The 20,784-nt window shown below is 39.9% G+C and overlaps 1 protein-coding gene across 4 annotated transcripts in view; it reads right to left on the bottom strand.

The window, feature by feature from the left end:
* Rap1gds1 (Rap1 GTPase-GDP dissociation stimulator 1) overlaps positions 1 to 20,784 on the bottom strand; it is a 151,656-nt gene that overhangs the window by 122,696 nt on the left and 8,176 nt on the right. For all 4 annotated transcript variants that reach the window (XM_021157709.2, XM_021157708.2, XM_029474994.1 and 1 more), the window contains exon 2: positions 3,795 to 3,902. In XM_021157709.2, coding sequence (XP_021013368.1) covers positions 3,795 to 3,902 — 108 coding nt within the window. The remainder of the gene's footprint in view (positions 1 to 3,794; positions 3,903 to 20,784) is intronic.

A 20,784-nucleotide genomic window follows, 5' to 3' on the forward strand; every position in this document is an offset into this window, starting at 1 on the left:
GGGTAGGGAAGTGGGGGGCGCTATGGGGGACTTTTGGGATAGCATTGGAAATGTAATTGAGGAAAATATGTAATAAAAAATAAAAAAAAATAAAAAAAATAAAAAAAAAGAAAATGTCTTTTTTAAAATCTAATTTCAGATATTTCTTTCAGATATTTATAATATGCAGTTCAAATATTCCAGAGTCACACTGTAGATACTTCAAAATGATATTTTCTTCAGTAATATGCTTCCTAATGACAGATGTAACTTTTAAGCCGAATACTGAGCATCTGTAAGAACTGCTTCCTCCATCAAATTTTCTCAGTAGTGTTAGAAACGAAAGCATTTATAGGTTTTACCTTAGACTGCTAATGAAACACGTTTTCACGATCTTCCTGAGAAGCCTTTTGTTCGTATTCTGTTGGTTTTGTCAAACACTTTTTGGGTATATGACCTCAAGAGTGTGCACTACACATTCTAAGACCATTTTCAATAAATAAGTTCAAACAAGTCAACGTGCAAGTTTCTAATTTGATCCTACTATCATACATGACAATATTTCTTGAACCTTTAACTTTTAACAAGTGCAGGTGACCAGCACCCAGGGTATACTGAGGCAGGCAGCAACAGGCAGTGGTGATTGTAGGGGCAAAAGTTGCAACTGTAGGGAAAAAGTTGCAACTGTAGGGCAAAAGTTGCTTACTATCTGGCAATTTTCTGTTCCTTTAACTCTTGCTATTCTAAGGCCACAGGCCACAGGGCTTGTAGTAATTAACTCCTGCTGACAGCAGCAGCTGATTAAGAAAAAAAGGCTTAGATACTCTCTCTGGCTCTGAGATACTCTCTCTGGCTCAAGGGCTCCTTTCTGGCCAGGTGAGAGGCTCAGAGGTGGTTAACTCTTTGTGAACCAGAAAGAAAAGAAAAAAAGAAGAGAGAAAGGAAGAGTCAGCCATGCAAATAATAATAATAATAATAATAATAATAATAATAAATAAAAACCAAAAATCAAAACAAACAAATCCACTCATTCCCTCTGTTTGAAGCAAAAAAGAAGCTCCAATAAATCTTTATTTCTGTTCTCAATATGAATACTTTCTCTAAAAACTACCTCATAGGACTAACAGAACCATCACAACAGGATAATCGACTACATGATTTTTCTAAACATTCTTATATTCAATAAGTTCATAGGAAATTAAGCCAATAGTTCACATCATAAGGGTTAAGGAATTATGACAGCAATGTTTACATGTCTTTCTATTAAGACTAGTATTTGACAAATCATTCATTATGTATCTCCTAGATCCGTAAGTTCATTATAAGCTTAAAGCAATAATTTTTATGGCACAAGTTAGCAGTTTTATAGAGGCAAATCATCTGCCTTGTATCTTATTAGTTTTGTATAGATAAACCAGTCCATCATTTATTTTTCTGACCTTATACCTACAAAACATTGTCTATTCCCAGTTTATGAATTTTAGTTACCAGATAATTGCCTCGTTTTTAACCTAGACGGAAGGTTTTCCTTGATAGTATTTGCTCTAAGCCTGCTTTCTTATCCTAGAATAATTAGCTTGTGTAATATAATCACATAACTCCATTTGCAGCTTTTATTCTACTAGGGGCTTGATATTTTATCAATTTAGCAATTCTACAAAATCATTATCAGGAATTATGAAATCATCAATTCATCTATACAGCATTACTATATGAAAGTACATCTTCATACTGATTCTGCAGGAAATCTGCCCAATAGGATGGGCCAATGCCCAGGAATCATTAGGCTATGTAATAGTGATGGGAAAGGCGTATCAGCAGCGAGAAGCAATCCTGGGATGAAGTCTCTGAGGACCCTGCATCTCCAGAAAACTCACTCGCTTGCCTTACCCTTTCCTAGATGGCTTCTGACAAACAAGGGCTTTAACCTTTGCTTCCCTTAGCCACTTTCTTCCTCAACTCTGGCTTTTCATGATTTTCAGAGGAAGACTCACACTTTCCACATGTTACCAAGGAAACCATCTTTATATCGTTCAGTTTCTAAAGCTAATGGTTTCCTTTAAAAAAATTCTTTTTTCCTCCCCCAAATGAACATAGAGAGAAAGAGAAAATGAACTGACAATGGGAAACAAGGGAAGGTTATAACGGTACAACTCTTCAACAACAACAAAAAAAAGACTGATCCTCAGTTTCCTTAGAGAAGTAAGCTATTATGTAAAGCTGCCTACATCAGCACTTGTAAAATCGGGTCACCGTGTTCTTTCTGGTTCCTTAGACCAGCGCTATTCAAAAGAACGTTCTATGGTTATGGCAATCTTTCACACCTGTGAACTTCCCAAGGCATCCGCTAGCAGGCTACTGAAAAACAAGCAGGAAGCTCATTGCAAGTTTTGCTTACTTTCCCTAAGCATGATGAATATCCATGCTCCTTCCTCCTGAGGTGAGAGCATAGAAGTAGACATTTCCTGTCTTTTTTTTTTTTTTCCTTTACCATCTTGAGCACTGTACAAATATTCTCACTGAGTAACCTCTGTATTAAACTCAGAGTTACAGTATCAAAAGGAAAGGTAACTGCAACTCAACTTTAAAGTATAATTTAGAGTATGAAGCTGAAATGCCCTACAGACTCATGTGTGGAAGCTGCCTGTCCACTAGCTGGCAATGCTATGGGGAGATGGCAGAAACTTGTAGAGTCAGTAACTGGCTAAAGGAGGTCAACTATGAAGGGTGTTCCTTTAGAGGTCCCCAGTGCCTTCCTTTCTCTACTTCCTGGTTGCTAGTCACTGAACAAGTCTGCCCTGCCACTACTGCCAGGATGGACTGACACAGGGAACCAAAACAAGTCTTTCTTCCTCTAAGTTGTTCTTGTCAGTGACAGGTGAATTACAGGATAGCTTCAAAATGTGCTCTTTTTGATGAGGTAGAAGCATGGCTGTAATCGATTAATTTACATTTTTCTAGGCAGCTTAATGAAAACTAAAGTAAAAAAGAAAGATCACCTCTAAGTGCTTGAAATTGAAACAGTAACAATATATTCTTGTCTGAACTCTTCAAAGGCTACATAGCTAGTCCACAAGGAGAATAGAATAATCATACACAAATATAGTACAATGAAGTATGGTTATGGAAACAACTGAAGATCATTTTATGCATTCGAGTCAAACCCACTCACTATGATAATATAGAAATGAGTGAGTAGAAATCTGTCATTATCAAATGCACTAATGTATTGTGATAGTCAGTGAAGAATGACCTGATTTTTCTTTGGAATTATTTACTAGACAGTGAACATCAAGCTTGGCCCTAGGTTTTGAGAAATGCTTATTATGACTGCTGGACGGTCCCTTCCAATGTAATCTATACATAAATACATAATCTTAAAATAAGACTCTTTTAAAAGCTAAAAGAGAAGTGCTACAAAGAACAATGTTAAATATTTCAAGCCCCCTTTAGTTTCTCCTGTCTCCTCCTCACGAATAAACAGTTTTAGTCTCTTGTATTTTGCTGTTATAAAAGCTCTAATGTAGGTGTCATAGGGAAAAAGCCATAATGGCTCCTGTGTGGGGCTGGTATAAATGTCAGCACAACCAATCAACTTCTCTTTTCTTTGCCCATCAGTTGGGCTTTGAGTACTTTCGGGAGGAGGCTGGGTAGGCGGACAGAACACTGCAAACAATTTCAGCATTCAAGAAAGAGATCCAAAAGCATACAAACTATGTGAATACAAGTTATGTGCCTGACTATGCACCGATTTCTAAACAATGCGGACTTGATCCGTTCTTGGTTTGGATATTTGAATAAACAATGAAACTTACTATTCTGAGCCAAGGCTTGAAGCAGACAATCCAAGCATCCTTCCAAACTGCCCTCTGTCCTGTCAGCAGCTGTTATCTTCAGCTTCTTTAAAGTGTCACTGAGGTTATCTGTTTACAGAGAGAGAAAATCAGAACCCATGATATTTGAACCATGGTAGAAGGTAAACAGTTGTTACTAGCATGCAAAGTTCCCACTGGGCAGAATTAGCCTTCAAATACACTTCAAGTGGCCCTGAGTTACTGCAAAATATGCAAAACTGTCCATTTAAGTCAAATATGAACTAGTAACTCCATATATAAGATATAAGATATCACAAATAGTACAGATTATCCATGACTCTTTTCCATTATGCCTTACTGGAGAAACGAAATACACGTGAAAAAATTAAGTGATAAAAGCAGTTTGACAAATTATGTTTGCTTTTCCGTTTTCCTTCTATTCTCTAATTTTACATTAAGTTCTATTCTTTTATTTTACATTTACTTATTAAATGTGTGTGTGTATGTGTATGTGTATAGAAGTACACTCATGCCAGGCACCTGTGTGGCCTTGAAGAGGTAAGTTTTCTCCTTCTACCCTACCCTCTCAGGGACTAAACTCAGGTTGTCAGGTTCAAAGGCAAGCACCAGTAACTCACTAGCTCTGTACCCTTGTAAGGACAGAAAGTAAAAGTGAAGGTTTAGAAAAGTTTCAGCCATTTCAAATAATGTTAAATATGATAGAAAACCCATTTTATCTCTACCATTTGAAAAATGCTTCATAGAGCATTTACTGATTGCTTTAAAAAGCAAAACATTTGGAGTTAGAATGTCACGCTCTGCACCTGAATTCTAAGTTGACTGCCCTAGACCGTGGAGTCTAAGAATTTGAAATTTTATTGGGACTTACCAAAGAACTTTTGTTTACAGTATTTTTATTTAAAATACAAAAATAAAAACTAAGACTTTTAAGGTTTTATTTTGTAAGTAATCTAAACATGCACTTTAAATGAAAAAAAAATAGTAGTATTAAAAAACCAAAACTACAAAGAGTGGCACTGTCTTTACAGGCTCAATGTGCGGCTCATCAGAGGCCGGCAGCATCACCGGATCTCCTACATGCAGTCTTCTATAGTGTGTTGTCCTCACTGAGTACTTGTAGAAACTGTACATGTCTTGCATGTACAGTTGAAAAGCCAGTATTTTATGCCCCTTTCAGATAACTGTGGATATGCTGTGACAGTACATTCAAGTTGCATTTCTTCAACAGCTGCCACTTGAAATCAGAACCAATACCCTTGATCATTTCCAACTATTATATTAAAATCTGTTGGTCTCTTACCCATTAAATCTTTCGTGTAAACAAGCTGTATATATTTCTGCATTAGTCATTTAAAAGCATTAGTCACTGAGTTATGCTTCTCTCCAAATGCTCACAGACTTTACTGTTTCAAATTATTAAATTTATTACATCACCTCCAATCTTATTGTTAAGCAAGTATATTAAATATTGGGAAGCTATCAATGTATCAAATTTGATTTAAGCTTCCCAAAGATTTAATTTTACTTTACCAACGACAAATATAGCTAGTTTTTTTTTTCTTCTCCTTTAAGTGACAAACTATTTATCAGTGAGAAAGTAGACACATTAGAGACCGGCAGCTCCTTCTAGTTTAAAGGAAGAGACAGGGTCTCCACAGAACGACAGGACTTCAGACAACTCATGACTACGTCCATTCTGCACAACCACGGTTTACAACAAAAGAGGCTTATGTGAAGATCATTCCCTCTCGTAGAACATCTATAATGTACCCTGCTTTTAAAAGATGTTTCTCCTAGGGCAGGAGAAATGGCACTGCATTAAGAGTTAAGAGCACTGGCTGTTCTTGCAGAGGATCCAGGTTTGGCTCCCAGCACCCACGTGGTAGCTTACAGGGCCAGGGCATCTAAATCCCTCTTCTGGCCTCCAAAGGCTCTAGGAATACATATGGGACACAGACATACACACAGACAAAACACCCATACACATAAGATGATAAAAGCCTACTCTATCATGAACGTGCTTAAAGCTTTTTTAAGGCTTATAGAATACACTGGTATAGATTGTGATACTAATACAATCTGACTGATGTATACTAAAACATCAGCAGTCTCTCTTAACTCATAACTACTATGTGACTGCATCATTTTCAGGGAAGGTGCTTTATATGCTATAAACATTTGTTTGCATGCTCTCCTAACCCCGTTGTGTGTGTGTTCCAATGTATTTGAATGTGCATGACTGTGCTGGGGAATCCAACCTAGGGCCTATACAGTCTTCCACCACTCAGCTAAGACTCTAGCCCAGTGGCATACATTTTCACCAAGTTTTGTACATGGCAAGTTTATAGTAATTCTAAAAGTATGGAATCCCTATTTTACAGAGAAGGATGATGCACCCTATGGGAAAGGTTAATTTAAAACATTTATATCAAGCATTAAAGAAAATTTAACAAGCTCTAGTTCAGTGGTTCTCAATTTTCCTACTGTTGTGACCCTTTAATGCAGTTCCTCATGCTATGCTGATTACCAACCATAACCATATTCTCACTGCTACTTCATAACTATGGTTTTGCTACTGTTATAATCATAATTTAAATATCTGATATGTGACCCCCAGAGGGGTTGGGACCCAGAGGCTGTGAATTGCTGCTCTGGTTAACACCCAGATTTTCTTTTAACCTGTGTGTCCTACTGTTCCCCAACACTAAGCAAGTATTTTAGATTAGATTGTACTAGATAATACTTTGAAAATAAATCTCTAAATATAACATCTCTAAACTGAGTAAAAACAGGGCTTTTGTTTTCTTTTGTTTGGAGTCTCACTAAGTAACCCTAGGTAGCCTTGACATTGCTATGTAGCCCAAGCTGGCCTTGAGATAAGAAAGATCTTGCCTGTCTTCCCGTGCTAGGATTAAAGGTATGCACCACTGTGCCTACCCAGTAAAAATGGATTTAAAGAAATAGCTCAAAATTACAAAACAAAGCCATGCAGTATGCTGTAAGAGTCACTCAGTAAACACTGATTTTCTGATTTAACTGATCATGACTACAAATATTAATGTTCCTGCTTCAATCCATATTGAATACCTATTTTACAATTAGAACAAACTAAGTAATCCAACAACTAAACACACAGCTTTCTCTCCAAATGTATTCTCCAGACCTGCTCTGTACAGATCCCTGGCTGCCCAGCTCCACAGTTCTCTTGATGACTTCCTTCATTTTATGTTCACTGACATGCTTGACATCTCTCTCATCGCGTTCCTCTGTGCATGTCATCATGACCCCAGAGGCCATCCCTGCCTATCATCACCTCAGAGGCCATCCCTGCCCATCATCATCACCTCAGAGGTCATTCCTGCCCATCATCACCACAGAGGTCATCCCTGCCCATCATCATCACCTCAGAGGTCATTCCTGCCCATCATCATCACCTCAGAGGTCATTCCTGCCCATCATCATCACCTCAGAGGTCATCCCCACCCATCATCACCTCAGAGGTCATCCCTGCCATCATCACCTCAGAGAACATCCCTGCCATTATCACCCAGAGGCTATCCCTGTCCATCATCATCATCACCCAGAGGTCATCCCTGCCATCATCACCTCAGAGAACAACCCTGCCATTATTACCCAGAGGCTATCCCTGCCCATCATCATCATCACCCAGAGGTCATCCCTGCCATCATCATCACCCAGAGGTCATCCCTGCCATCATCATCACCGAGAGGTCATCCCTGCCATCATCACCCAGAGGCCACCCCTGCCCAGGCTCACGTCTTCTCCCTGCAGGGTCCTTTTAAATAAATGCCCTACCTCCCACTTTCTCGACTGTTAAAACATCCTCTCCAGTACACTGGACCAACACCTTGTTTGTTAGGTAATGTGCTATACTTGTCAGTCAGCATAAAGAAGGCACACATTCCTATTTCTAGAAAGCTATCTAGTTACTGACTTTTGTCTCACATACTTAAAAGTTACAGTGTACAACAGGAAAGGAAAGGTCAATGATGCTAGTAAATCCACGTTATCAGAAACACAGTATCTTGTCATTTAGAATCAGAAGAGAACAATAAGACCAATTTAAGAATTCGGGGGTTTGAGCTTTTTAATATTTATTTTACTTTTAATTATACACTGGTTCATGCATGCATGTTTGGGGTGGGATGCCCCTGAAGGCCAGAACAGGGGAGTCAGATCTTTTGGAACTAGAGTGACAGGCGGTGGGAACCACTAGATTTAGATGCTGAGATCTGAACTCAGGTCCTCTGCAAGAGCAGTGAGCACTCTTAAACACCGAGTCATTCTCTCAAGCATCATGTTTTGCTTTGTTGAGATAGGTCACACTGTATATCACATGTTGATACAGAATGCCATCTTCCTGCCTCAGCCAACTAAATGCTGGTTATGGTAAGCATCACCAATTTTGGCACAATGTAAGCATTTGAAGACATAAAGTAACTAAACTCCTCACAGGAAAATCTGTTTAAGAACTCCTAATTAAAGCCAGGTGTAGTGGTGCATGCCTTTAATCCCAGCACTTGGGAGCTAGAGATGGATCTATGAGTTCTAGGCCAGCCTGGTCTACATGGAGAGTTCCAGGACAGCCTGGACTACCCAAAGAGGCTCTGTCAAACAAACAAACCTAATTAATTAAAAAAAATCCAGTCTCTCTATAGAAATAACTATGGCCCTATAGTAATGTGAAAACATTTTAGGAAAAACTCACTAAACTCTTCATCCAGATTCTACCTAGGGTTTTGACCCCAGCGTTGTATCAGCTCTCCTGCATATCAGATATTTATATTACAGCTCATAACAGTAGCAAAACCACAGTTATGAAGTAGCAAAGAAACAATTTTATGGTGAGGGCGGGGGCGGGGGCTCACTACAGCATTAGGAACTGTGTTAAAGGGTTGCAGCACTGGGAAGGCTGAGAACCACTGATCCAGAGGCAGCCAAAGCTAAACTAGATTCCTTAGCACTTTAATAAATTAAGGTCAATACCTGAAAAAATCTTATTGTGAATCCATTTATACAACTGTGTTAAAAAATGTTTCACATCAGGATTTAAGTAGCTAATACATGAATACATCTGTCAAAGCTCACCTAATAGTAATTTTAAAACTGTACATCTGAGTACATGTGAGTTATCTCTCAGTTTTACAAGCACATATTGGAAAATAAAATGATTAGGCCAACAACTTTTTCCCTACTGGCCTCGAGCCTCCTAATGGAGCATTATCTATCACAGTGACACCTCCAGCCGTCTGTGCCTCCTCACGTGGCAGCTACCTTCATCCCCTTCACTCCCCGGACAGGAATAACTGATGAGGTTAATATACTGAGAAGAACCAGGAGCAGTGCTATGCACTGTAGGCCCAGCTAACTAGGAGACTAAGATGAGAGATCATGTGAGCCCAGGAGTTCAAGACACAAACAAGCCTTAATACAGTCCGGTTCAACAGCTAGTTACCAAGTTAATGGGGAGGGCATGCACACTTCAGCCTCTTTTGTGGTCCTTTTGTTTGTTTTTTCTTCTATTTATCAAGACAGGATTTCTCTATGTAACAGCCTGGGCTGCCTTGGAACTCTGTAGACCAGGCTGGCCATGAACTCAAGAGATCCATCTGCCTCTGTCCTTCTGTGTGCTGGGATTAAAGGTGACTGCACAACCACCCGGCTTATTTCTTAAGAAATCTCAGGTGTGAATCCTTACTATACAAATTATTGTTGGTGTAAATCCCAATTCCATATTTGATAATTTACATGATGAAATTGTTCAGCACAAATTTCTCAATCTCCTTTGGTTGATAAGGTCCTATAATAAGAAAGAAAATGGATAATCCTCTTCAGTAAAAAGTATTCTTTAAAATTTTTGTTTTGCAGAAATCAAACCCAAGGCCTTGTATATACTAAGCCAATGTTCTAACCCTGAGTTATACCCCAGCTTGAAAAATTATTAATAGCAAAATATCCTCTTCCTCCCCCAAGTCTCTTTCATATAAGGCAGAGCATGATTTATACAATGAGAAGAAAACATGTATTTGATGGTTAAAGCAATAATCCTGAGCCAAATTTTATTGCTTCAGAATGGCCATTCTAACGGTACATTCACTGAGATGCAGAGTTTGGGACAGGGTAAAATTTTGAGTAGCTTCCTTTAAAAAGCCCTGTGATATTTCAAAACAAGACAGTTCCACATCAGAGGAAGTCAGGACAGGAACTCAAATAGTGCATGAACCTAGAGGCAGGCGCTGATGTGGAGACCATGGAGAGGTGCTGCTTACTGGCTTGCTCCTCATGGCTTGCTCCTCATGGTTTGCTCAGTCTGCTACAAGAGTAGAACCCAGGACCACCAGCCCTGCGGTGGCACCACTCACAATGGGCTGCCCCCCCCCAACAATCACTAATTAAGAAAATGCCCTACAGGCTTGCCAATAGCCTGATCTTTTTGAGACTCCCTGATGACTCTAGCTTATGTCAAGCTGACAGAAAACGAGCCAGTACACACTGCAATCCTCCAAGGGTCAGAGGATGGGACAGGTAAGTAAGCAAAGAGTAAAGCGAGAACTTATATAATAGCAAGCTGGAAAAGTTAGTAATTTCTGTTTTTCTATAGCTACTACAGATACAAATATCAGCTAGTTTAAACAACACAGACACACACAAACTATGAACTTAAGAACTTAAAAATAGTATTTAAACTGTAATAATTTACTATTACTTTCAGAATTATTACTGAATCACAGAAGTAAGAACCTTGAATATTAAAGAAGGTAATGAGCGTGCCATTTTTTTTTAATTCTTATGACATAGTCCCACAGACATTCCATGGTCTAACAGGAATATTAATACATATTAAATATGCTTCTTTAGTACACATACATACACATGACATGGGAAAGACATCTTAACAAAAATTACTATTCAAAGTGCATATATGCAGTTTTTTTTTTTTAAAGATTTATTTATTTATTATATGTAAGTACACTGTAGCTGTCTTCAGACACTCCAGAAGAGGGCGCCAGATCTCGTTAACGGATGGTTTTGAGCCACCATGTGGTTGCTGGGATTTGAACTCAGGACCTTTGGAAGAGCAGTCAGTGCTCTTACCCGCTAAGCCATCTCACCAGCCCCATATATGCAGTTCTTAGAGGACAACTTAGATAGCATTTAAGAAGTAGGGATATTCACAATGTTTGAATAAAAAATTAATAAGCTGCTTCATTTGATGAAAAATCCAAATTAAAGTTCATGAATTATACTCTGTCCTTGCTGTAGCAAATATATACCTATTCATGTGCATGCACGTGTCTGCTCCCAATATGGTCTACAGGAAACAATAACACCAAGACCCTGGGGCCATTTACAACCTACCCACTGTAATGGCCAATCTTGATTGTGAACTTGGGAGGATTTAAAATCAGCTGGGCCCAAGGATTTGTCTAGAGTGTGTTTCTAGGAAGGTTTAACTAAGACTCCATATGAACGTGAGTAGTGCTAAGCCAAGGGTTGGAGTCTAGGTCCAAATGAAAGAGGGGAAACCAATCAGCCATGAGGCTTGAGTTCCTGGCCATCCAGGGCTAGAGAAACCCTCTCTCAAAAAATAACAATAAATGTGTGTGTGTGTGTTGGGGGTGAGCATAACATTCACTCACCCCACCCTGCTACCTCCAGCTCTCAATGCCGTGCTCTCAAACTGAGGCCAAAATGCACTGTCTTCTCAGGCGGCTCTCTGTCAGGTGTCTGAGGACAAAGACTGTCCGTAATTTCTCTCAGGGTAGAGCTCCTTCACTCTTAAACTAACTGTAATTGCTATGTCCTACCAATTGTCCACTTCACTTCCAGGCTATGCTTCTATACAAAATAAGACTTCAGATGAAGTTAGCCAACTTCTACCTAGTGTGAGCATCATGCCAAGTGACCGAACTCCAAAGCTTAGTAACTTTCTAAGGAATCTGTAGAAACTCACAGTTCCAAGCCTGCATTTTTTCATTTCCCTAGCTCTACACTTTTGTGTACATAAAACTCTTATTAACACATTTTTATTAGATGGGCCATTTGAATAGTTTCACATTACTCTCCCAAGTGAAATGTAATCTGAAGTAAAATCGTAACGGTCCTTTGGAAACTCAGTTGAACGTTGTTTTGCCGGGGCAAATATGTGAAGGAGCGTTTCGTTCAAGTGGACCCAGGTGAGAGGCTCAGGCAGACTCGTGAAGGAACATTTTGCTGAAGCAGACTCAGGAGAGAGGGTGTTCTGCTAAGGCAAGCACATGAAAGGAAACATGAAGGATTCTTTGCTAACAACAGGCATATACTGGTCCGCCTTACATGGTATAGTTGAGCTCCATTTGTCAGGACTCTTCAGGATGGGGCTGATTGGATGCACAGGCTGAAGCAAGGCATGTGGAGGACACATGATGTCTGGAGGGTATAAATAAGACTCCAGAGAGTGATGGAGAAAGAGCTTGGCTTGCTCGAACAGCTAGCTGTGTAACACTTGTGGGTCTCGCTTCTTCGCTGATCTTCTCTTTCCTGAAAGAGGCAAAGCTGAGAACTTCTCCTGGCGTCCCTGTTAGTCCCTCCTGCTGTATTCGAGCAGAGGCTGAGGCCTGGCTGTCTCTGCTAGGTCATGCCACCACTGATGCTAACTCGACTCTACTGAACCGGACTGCTGATGTATCTGTGAAGCGTCTGGATCAGCTGCCTGCTGACCTGTGAACTCAACTGCCGATTTCCAGACAAACCCAGAGGGGAGTTGCTCCAAAGAACCTTTCAAGACAGGTCCACTTCTGGATCCTTTCTTTTCCACTACTTCTGGTGGGTGGTGGGCTACAAGGGAGGTGAAGGTATTTAAGAACCATCATTAAAAATAAACACCATCATTGAAAAAAAAAAATAAAATTACAGTAATAGATGCTGACAACCTGACATGACTTTCCCCACCACCTTTACTTACATGTCGCTAAAAATTATGATGTAAATTGCCTTGACTAAGAAATACTTTTCTTGTGGAAAAAAAAGGAATGACTTCAATCAGAGTGGAGTTGCTGCTCTTTTTATTTCGGAAAGCTGGTAGGAAAAGGTTCTTAGCAATCTTCTTACAAAAAGCATTCTGAGCCATGTTCCTCCCTTTCTTTGTCATGCTGAAGGCTTTGAGGTCAAGCTACACTAAGTAAATGCTCCATCACTGAGCTACAACCCTGGCCTCATTCATCCAGAAAGGAAGAGTTTATTTCAGTTGAAGGAGAAATATTGCTGTCTTACTACAGTCGTGTCTAAGTTGAGGGCCAAGAGTGTCACCGATCCTCAGGATGTCAATACTAAACTTTAAGAACATGGCAGTTAAATTTTATTTCACACACACACCAGAAGAGTTCAAGAGCCATTTCCTGTTCTACAGCTGTCAAATTTGGTTTTAGCATCCAGCATGACACAAATTACAAATTAATAACTGTCTTTTGTGTTTAATCACAGAGCAAGTCACAGAAAGATCCAGGCTTAATGCTTTAAGAACTGAACAAGAAAAATATTGGGCTAATATCTTCTCCACAGGCTTACAAATGGAAAGATTTACTATACTTCCATATCAAATAGTGGCCAAGACCCAAGATATTATAAGGCATTGAAGAGAAATCAATGCAGATAAATGAATGAAGCTTGAGAGCGTGGTAACGTTTTTAAAAGAAAGCCAAGAAGCACACAGGAACCATGTTAGCCGGATGTAACCTGCCATTTCCAGGTTTCTGTGACTTGCTGAAATGACCCCTACACAGGGCAGAAGTTCTAGGATATGAGATAGACGTGACATACTTCCAAACTATCAACTGTTAAGCTAGCTTTCACAACACAAAGTTGTGTAAACACAAAAATAAAATCGCCACTTGAAACCTATCTACCCCATTACATTTCCTTATACCTAGGATGCCTGTAAGGCCACCCAAGACCTTGAAGTCCCAGCACTCTTCCAGAACAATGTCTCAGCGGTTGCCTCTATGACCCTGCGCCCCATCCAAGGCTCCAAGTTTACCTTTACTCTCACACTCCACTTAGCTCCTCAAGTGAGCACAGAGGTTTAGACATAATGCTGAGGCTCTGAGCATCAACTCCTTCAGCACCATCAAGTGCATGCTTAAGACACATTGTTGATTCCCGGCACTTAAGGTTCAGGTGGAACCCATAGCCTACCTCCAAGTTCTGTCCCAGATTCTAGAATATGTCTGACAGCAGAGGAAAACCACAGGAACAGATTCAGAAAAACCCTTAAGTCTACATGAAAACCGAAGGCATGGCTGATGACAACATTAATACATCACAGGTTGAAAACAAAAGAATAAAGTCTCAACAACAGATACAGCTATCAACTAACTTATCTGCATTTCCTATGCAAGTTCACCTTACAGCCAGTGTCAAATGCCTGAAATCTGTGGCCTTTGCCTCTGCCTCTGCCTCCTCCTCTTCCTCCTTCTGCTCCACCTCCTCTTCTCCTTCTTCCTCCCCCTGCCCCTTCCTCCTCTTGCTATATAGTTCTGCATAGTACAGTTCATAGCTCACCTACACCTCAGCATGAGTTTTCAGCAGTGCCCTGCACCCCTTTAAGTACATATGCTGGAGTCTTTGTCTCTATTAGACACAGAAGGGCTTTGGGTTCCTGCACACTGCTTCCCTAGCCCCAAGATCCTTGTGATGGTTTGTATATCCTTGGACCAGGGAGTGGCACCATCTGAAGGTGTGGCCTTGTTGGAATAGGTGTGACCTGGTTGGAATGGGTGTGTCACTGTGGGTGTGGGTATAAGATCCTCACCCTAGTTGCCTGGAAGTCAGTCCTCCAGTAGCAGCCTTTGGATGAAGACATAGAACTCTCAGCTCCTCCTGTGCCATGCCTGCCTGGATACTGCCATGCTCCCACCTTGATAATGATGGACTGAACCTCTGAACCTGTAAGCCAGCCCCAATTAAATGTTTTTTATAAGACTTGCCTTGGTCATGGTGTCTGTTCACAGCAGTAAAACCCTAACTAAGACAATCCTCAATTCCTCCTTCAAGTCTCTGTGCATGCACTCCAGCATTGCCTGTTTCTTCAGAGGTGTTCTTACTGGTCAGGTGACCGAAGATCAGCCTCGGCCTGGATAACCTAAATGAACTGTAACTCAGAAGGCTGACCAGGAGCACAGTTAGTGTTAGCATATACAAGGGCTTAGTATATGCAGGGCTCTGGGTCTGATCTCTAATGAAACTGCATGCTTCACTGAAAAGCTTCTTTCCCGTCCCTTGGATACCCTTTCTTGGTGGTCTATCTTACCCTTTAGAGTTCTCTGGTCTATCACTGCTCAACAATTTAAGAGTAAATATTCTGTTTAATTTACTAGGTGCTGAGCCAGGAAAACACCTCAGCTGCCAATGTTCTTTACCTCATAACTGGAGAACATGAGTTCAGTCCTCAGATTCAATGTACAAATGTTAGGCTGTTTGTACTTCTAATCCTAGAGCTGAGAGCAGAGCCAGAAAGGTCTCAGGATTGCTGGCTAGTGGCTCTGTCTGGTGAACTCCAGACAGAAGGGAGACCCTGTCTCAAAGCAGATGTACAATGTTTTTGAGCACGATGCCAGAGGTTGTCCAGTGACTTCTATAAGCACATATATGCATATGCACTACTATACATACACTCATGTGCTCTGTAACTCCAGTTCCAGGGATCTGACACCCTTGACCTACAGGGGCACCAGACACCCAAATGGTGAAGACATACATGTAGATATTACCCTATACATTAAAAACTAAATAAAATATAAAGAAATGCTGAGCAATAAGCTATGTCTCCTGCTATAATATCTATCTATCTATCCATCCATCCATCCATCCACTCAAAATCCATCCATCGTCTAACAAACACTTGGTTTTTATCTCCTGTTTGGACATGGACAGATACAGTTCTATAAATAGCCTTCTTGCGATGAGAACTGAGGAGCTGTGTGAGAAAGGACAAGAAAGTTATATATAAAGTGATCAATAAATTAAGAAGATAATACCAAACTTCTGTTTCTTCCAATATGAACTAGATGCCCACCTATCACTAAACACCATATTCAGTGCTCAAGACAGACAGATGAACACAACACATCTCTCCCCATTTTCACAATACAAAAATTACTTTTATTTTGGTTAGCACTGCATTTGCATATTCCAGTTTATTCCCAGAAGTAACTAGTGTTAGCACTTCTCATGAAACCTTCTAGACCTACTCTGTGCTCATGTCTGTCTGCAGGGCACATACACGACTTCAAAACATAAGCAACCCACATGTTAAAAATGACTAATCTCCTGGTAACTTCCGATCACTTTTTTGGGAGCTGGTGTTACTACTGAATGAAATAATACTCTGCTCTCCAGTTATCAGGGCTTGTGAGAAAAATGCCCTATTAAGTTCTGTGCATGTGAAGCTACAGAGCCACACAGGAAGCACCTACCTACTTCTATGATGAATTTCAGTATCAACATGTTTCTGAGGAAATGCTCCAATTACCATCATTCGATAAATCACACCACACTTACTGATGCGAAACGAAATTTTTGTATTGTACACATAAATTCTATGAACTAGGAACACACAAGTGCACACTGGGAATTGCTTATCTTCTCCACAAGGTTCAGACCTTCTATGTTGAGTCACTGGGAGTGACTCGGAAGAGCCCCAAAGCTGGATCTGGAGCATCATCTCAGCCATGCACTGGTTCCTTCACCAGGGTGACTGGCCAGGAAGACTGAGCACTGGAGCTGTCTGCCTAGGACCTGACACAGCTTCTCCGTAAGGCTTCACTTCCTACCACCACGGCAGCCTTAAAGCGCTCAGACTTCTCAGAGCACTGCTATAGCAAATGAGCTGCTTTAACTTTCTGCTCACTGGGACAAGAAAGTTACACAATACCATTTCTGCTGAATTCTACATTCTACTGGTTAACAACAAATCACAGGTGTGCTCATATTCAACATTAACAGCTTCTAACTCCCAGAGGGGATAGCAAGTTATAAACAATTTTGCAGAGTAATAAATTATGGCCATCTTTGAAAAATATAATCTGCTATCCTAACAATGTTCACTGCGTGGTTATGTAAGTACAATAAATATGACTCTTTGTTGGTTTAACTTCCGAATATAAGAAATAAGAATATAAGAATGTTTGTTTACAAAAATGATTATATTTTCATTTTTGGAAATAGACATTAACGTTCACATGGGCATTATCTTACTAACACCTGAAACTCGTCTGTGAAGTCACTGTCATCGGAGTTGAATTCAGAAGTTGAATAATCTGCCTAGAATATGTACCAACCAGGGGATGAATCAAATTCTGGCCTTTCTTCTGTCCAGGCAGTTAGCACTTTGTACAGATAAACTCATTCTGCGCAGATCAGAGCTGTGCAAAACACCAGAGCTTTCTGTATGCTGCTTTTTGTAGACGGATGATCCTCAAGAAGGGAAATTTCTAACCAAATTAACCGGCTGTACTAAGTAGCAACTATCTACATGCCTGAATGTGTATTTAAAAACAAAACAAATAGTGTACTATGGCAGGGGACAGTCTCTGCCACAGTATCAAAGGGGTGATATACTGTAGTTTTTATTTCCTTTAATTCATAAAGGAAATCAAGTCCAAGGAAGAAGTCCAGATCTTGACAATCAGTAGAAACAGTGCTAGGTGCTGATCTGTCACCATCTCCATCCTCGTGTCTGTATTTCCTCCGAGGACTCAGTTAGAACCTTCTTTGTCTCTATTATCCATTTCCTTTACATTATTCTTATCTACAGTTAGAGTTTAAGCCTTTCCAAAAGTGAGACATGACTGTCTGCTCCACGTGTTCTGTAGCTTTCTAGTAACTGCCACTCTACTGATCCCGTCTTGTTTCTGACTTGATGGCAGTGCCTGTACAAACTGTGTCAAAGCCAGAAGCACATCTTAACGGACCGGTGTGATTCCCTCTTATAGCTTAACAGTGTAATGAATCTTTGAAGGTAAAAGGAAATTAATCAGCTCACGTGAAATTCGACATTTGTCCTAATCATATTTTAAACCAAACCTATTTTTCCATTTTATGAAAGTCGGTTGGCACTCTCCCATTCCTGTGAGGCATACATTTGTCCACTCTCTGCTTTGCTCCTAATGACCGGTACCAAATACTCAGTGAACCTTCACATGGGAATGTTTTCAAGAACTACAGCAAATAGCTTTTTCAACCTGACAAAGTTCTTACTTTCAGAATATCTAAGACAGTATACATATCTGACAGCTTTCAAAACAACAGTTTGTAAAAGTGCCATGAATTCTGTTTGCTTTGTTCTAGGGAAAAAAAAAAATCCCAGCACAAATTAAAAAAAAAAAAACACCTCAGTTATTTGAGATTATTTTATATAATATTATAAGTCTTTTCTGTAACTTAAAAATAAAAGTAATATAACCATACTATTTTTATAGTTCTTATATAGAAAACAATTTTATGTTGCCTTAAATGTTAGTGAATGCTTCCTAAGACATAATAAAATATTTAATAGCCCTATTATATTACATTATATTATATAGCACTCTGATGATTCCATTATTTTCCCTTAAAAATAAAATTAATCTCAAAAGCCAAAAATAAAGGAAGACTGTAGCAGCACTTGGTCTGACATAACACAGTTCTCATTAGGCACTTGACCTTGGAGGTCCTGTATTATAATGGGTCATAGCTTTTCTATTCAATAGTGGTAGCATTTTTTAGGCCATAGATAAAATAGGTACATAAAAAAATTCAAGTAGCTTGTCAAAGGCTATTCTAGAGATGTTATTTTTTTTTTACTTTAAGATGTATTTTATGTGTATGTCTTGCCTACATGAACATATATGTACCATGTGCATACCTGGTGTTCACACAAGTAGAACATATCATTGGATCCCCTCTAACTGCAGTTACTGATTGTTGTGAGTCACCATCTGGGTGCCGGGAACTAAAGCGTGTGTCCACAAGAGCAGCAAGTGTTCTTAACCACTGAGCATTCTCTTCAAACTCCATACTACAGTTTAGGGAAAAGCGGAAAATAAACCTACTCTGTCTTTCTCTGAGCTCCTACTCCATTCAGTTTAACTCTGTCTTATAACTACTGCAGGTAAGGATGTTATTTACTAGTTGTATGATTTAATGTTCACAGCTTCTTAATTTTAAACTTACCAATTTTCATAATGTGGTAAGTTCAACTATACCCCATTTTAATGAGATCAAATCTTTTGTAATTAAGAAACAATAGAAATCCCACATAATATGACTTCAGATACCTTTGAGAATACACTCTGATTAAGGACTCAACTCTGTGGGATATAAGTTACGTAGCTTTACCTTAATTCAATTCCTTAAATGAATCCATGACACTAGATTTTCATGGCACCCACGTGTGCCTAGCCTTAATGAAGAATCTTCTATTCAGTACTCATCAATTTTGTCATACAGGGATGCAGGTCCAATGGAACCACACTTTTGAACTATTTAAGAAGTCAACATTCCATTTTTACCATCATGTCAAATCAAGTTTACAGACAGACCCCAATTTATATTTTTTTAAATGATGATGTTATAAAAGAAATATGTGCTGGGGATAAATGAATTTTGATCTGTTCCCATACCCGTAAACCTTAGTACAATATTTACTCTCAGTTCCATGGACCTAAAACTAGTCAAGAGATAGTTTAGAGTTTACTGGATTACTATGGTATACTGTAGGTTAGTTAGACTAGAAGTACTAGCTTACTATATTTTCTACTTAACAACAGAGTTAGTTTCAGCAAACCAATATAATTACATTGTAAGTTAAGGACCAACTAACTTCAAGTATCTTGCTTTTAAGAAATGTAAAGTGTTAGGCAGGTTATTTGTCACTGAGTGGTTGACAAACCATTGTCTCATACACTAACAATAATGCTATACTAGAAAAATACAGTGTACTCTTGGCATTCATCACATTCTCAACTCACAGGACAGCAGGCATCGAAATGATGGAACAGATAACAGAATATCTTGTCACAGCAGAATTCCTTCAAGAAAATAAAGACTCAAGGACACAAACCAAGTAAGTTTCCAAATGGCACACTTCTACTGCAGGCAAGAACAATCACTTACCCATGGTGAGCTCATTATATTTGACTGCAACACAGCCAAATCTCAAGCTAATTTAACAACAGCCCTTTAGGGTCTGGGGAGGTGCTGTATGGCAGCTTTTTCCCTAGACATAGCAGCATTCTATCATGGGCTTTGCCTCTGGTAGTTATGGTAACTAGAACAGAATAATACAGTCATAGCCAGCTCTATGGTGCTAACTATGGTACTAGAGCCATTGGGACTCCCTAGGGAGTGGATGAATGGAGAATCTGGGCCCTAACGTGGGATTCACCATCCAGCCCCCCACTGCAAGTGATCTTCGGAGATGGCAAAAGTACACAGGAATTAGGAGCTTAACAGAGAGTAGGGCTCCGGGACACGGCTTCCGGACACGGCTTCCATGTTGCAGCCATCCTACAAGGGTTGGACCCGGCAGTGATGCAGCTCTTTGGGGGTGCGGAGGTCATGCATGCTCCCCAACCTGGAGGTAAATAAGCACCCAGTCTAAAAGCCCTACTCTCACTGCTCTCACCAAGTTGGACTTGGTTAAACCATACTACGGTCTGTCCTGGATGTCCATCTGGGGTGATTAGATGTTCCTCTGTGTCTTCCCAAGAAAAGTGCAACAGGAAAACAGCTCAGTTGGCAAAGTGTTTGCTCTACAAGACTGAGAACTTAAAAAACTCAGAGTGTGGGGGCAGGGGCTTGCAGCACAGTCTAGAGACAGACAAGAAAAATAACAGCTTCATAACGACAGACAAGTAGACCAATGGAACANAATNGNAGACCCTGAGATCAACCCACATACCTATGGTCACTTGATCTTTGACAAGGGAGC

The sequence above is a fragment of the Mus caroli genome, chromosome 3, assembly GCF_900094665.2.
Source record: "Mus caroli chromosome 3, CAROLI_EIJ_v1.1, whole genome shotgun sequence".
NCBI lineage: Eukaryota > Metazoa > Chordata > Mammalia > Rodentia > Muridae > Mus > Mus caroli.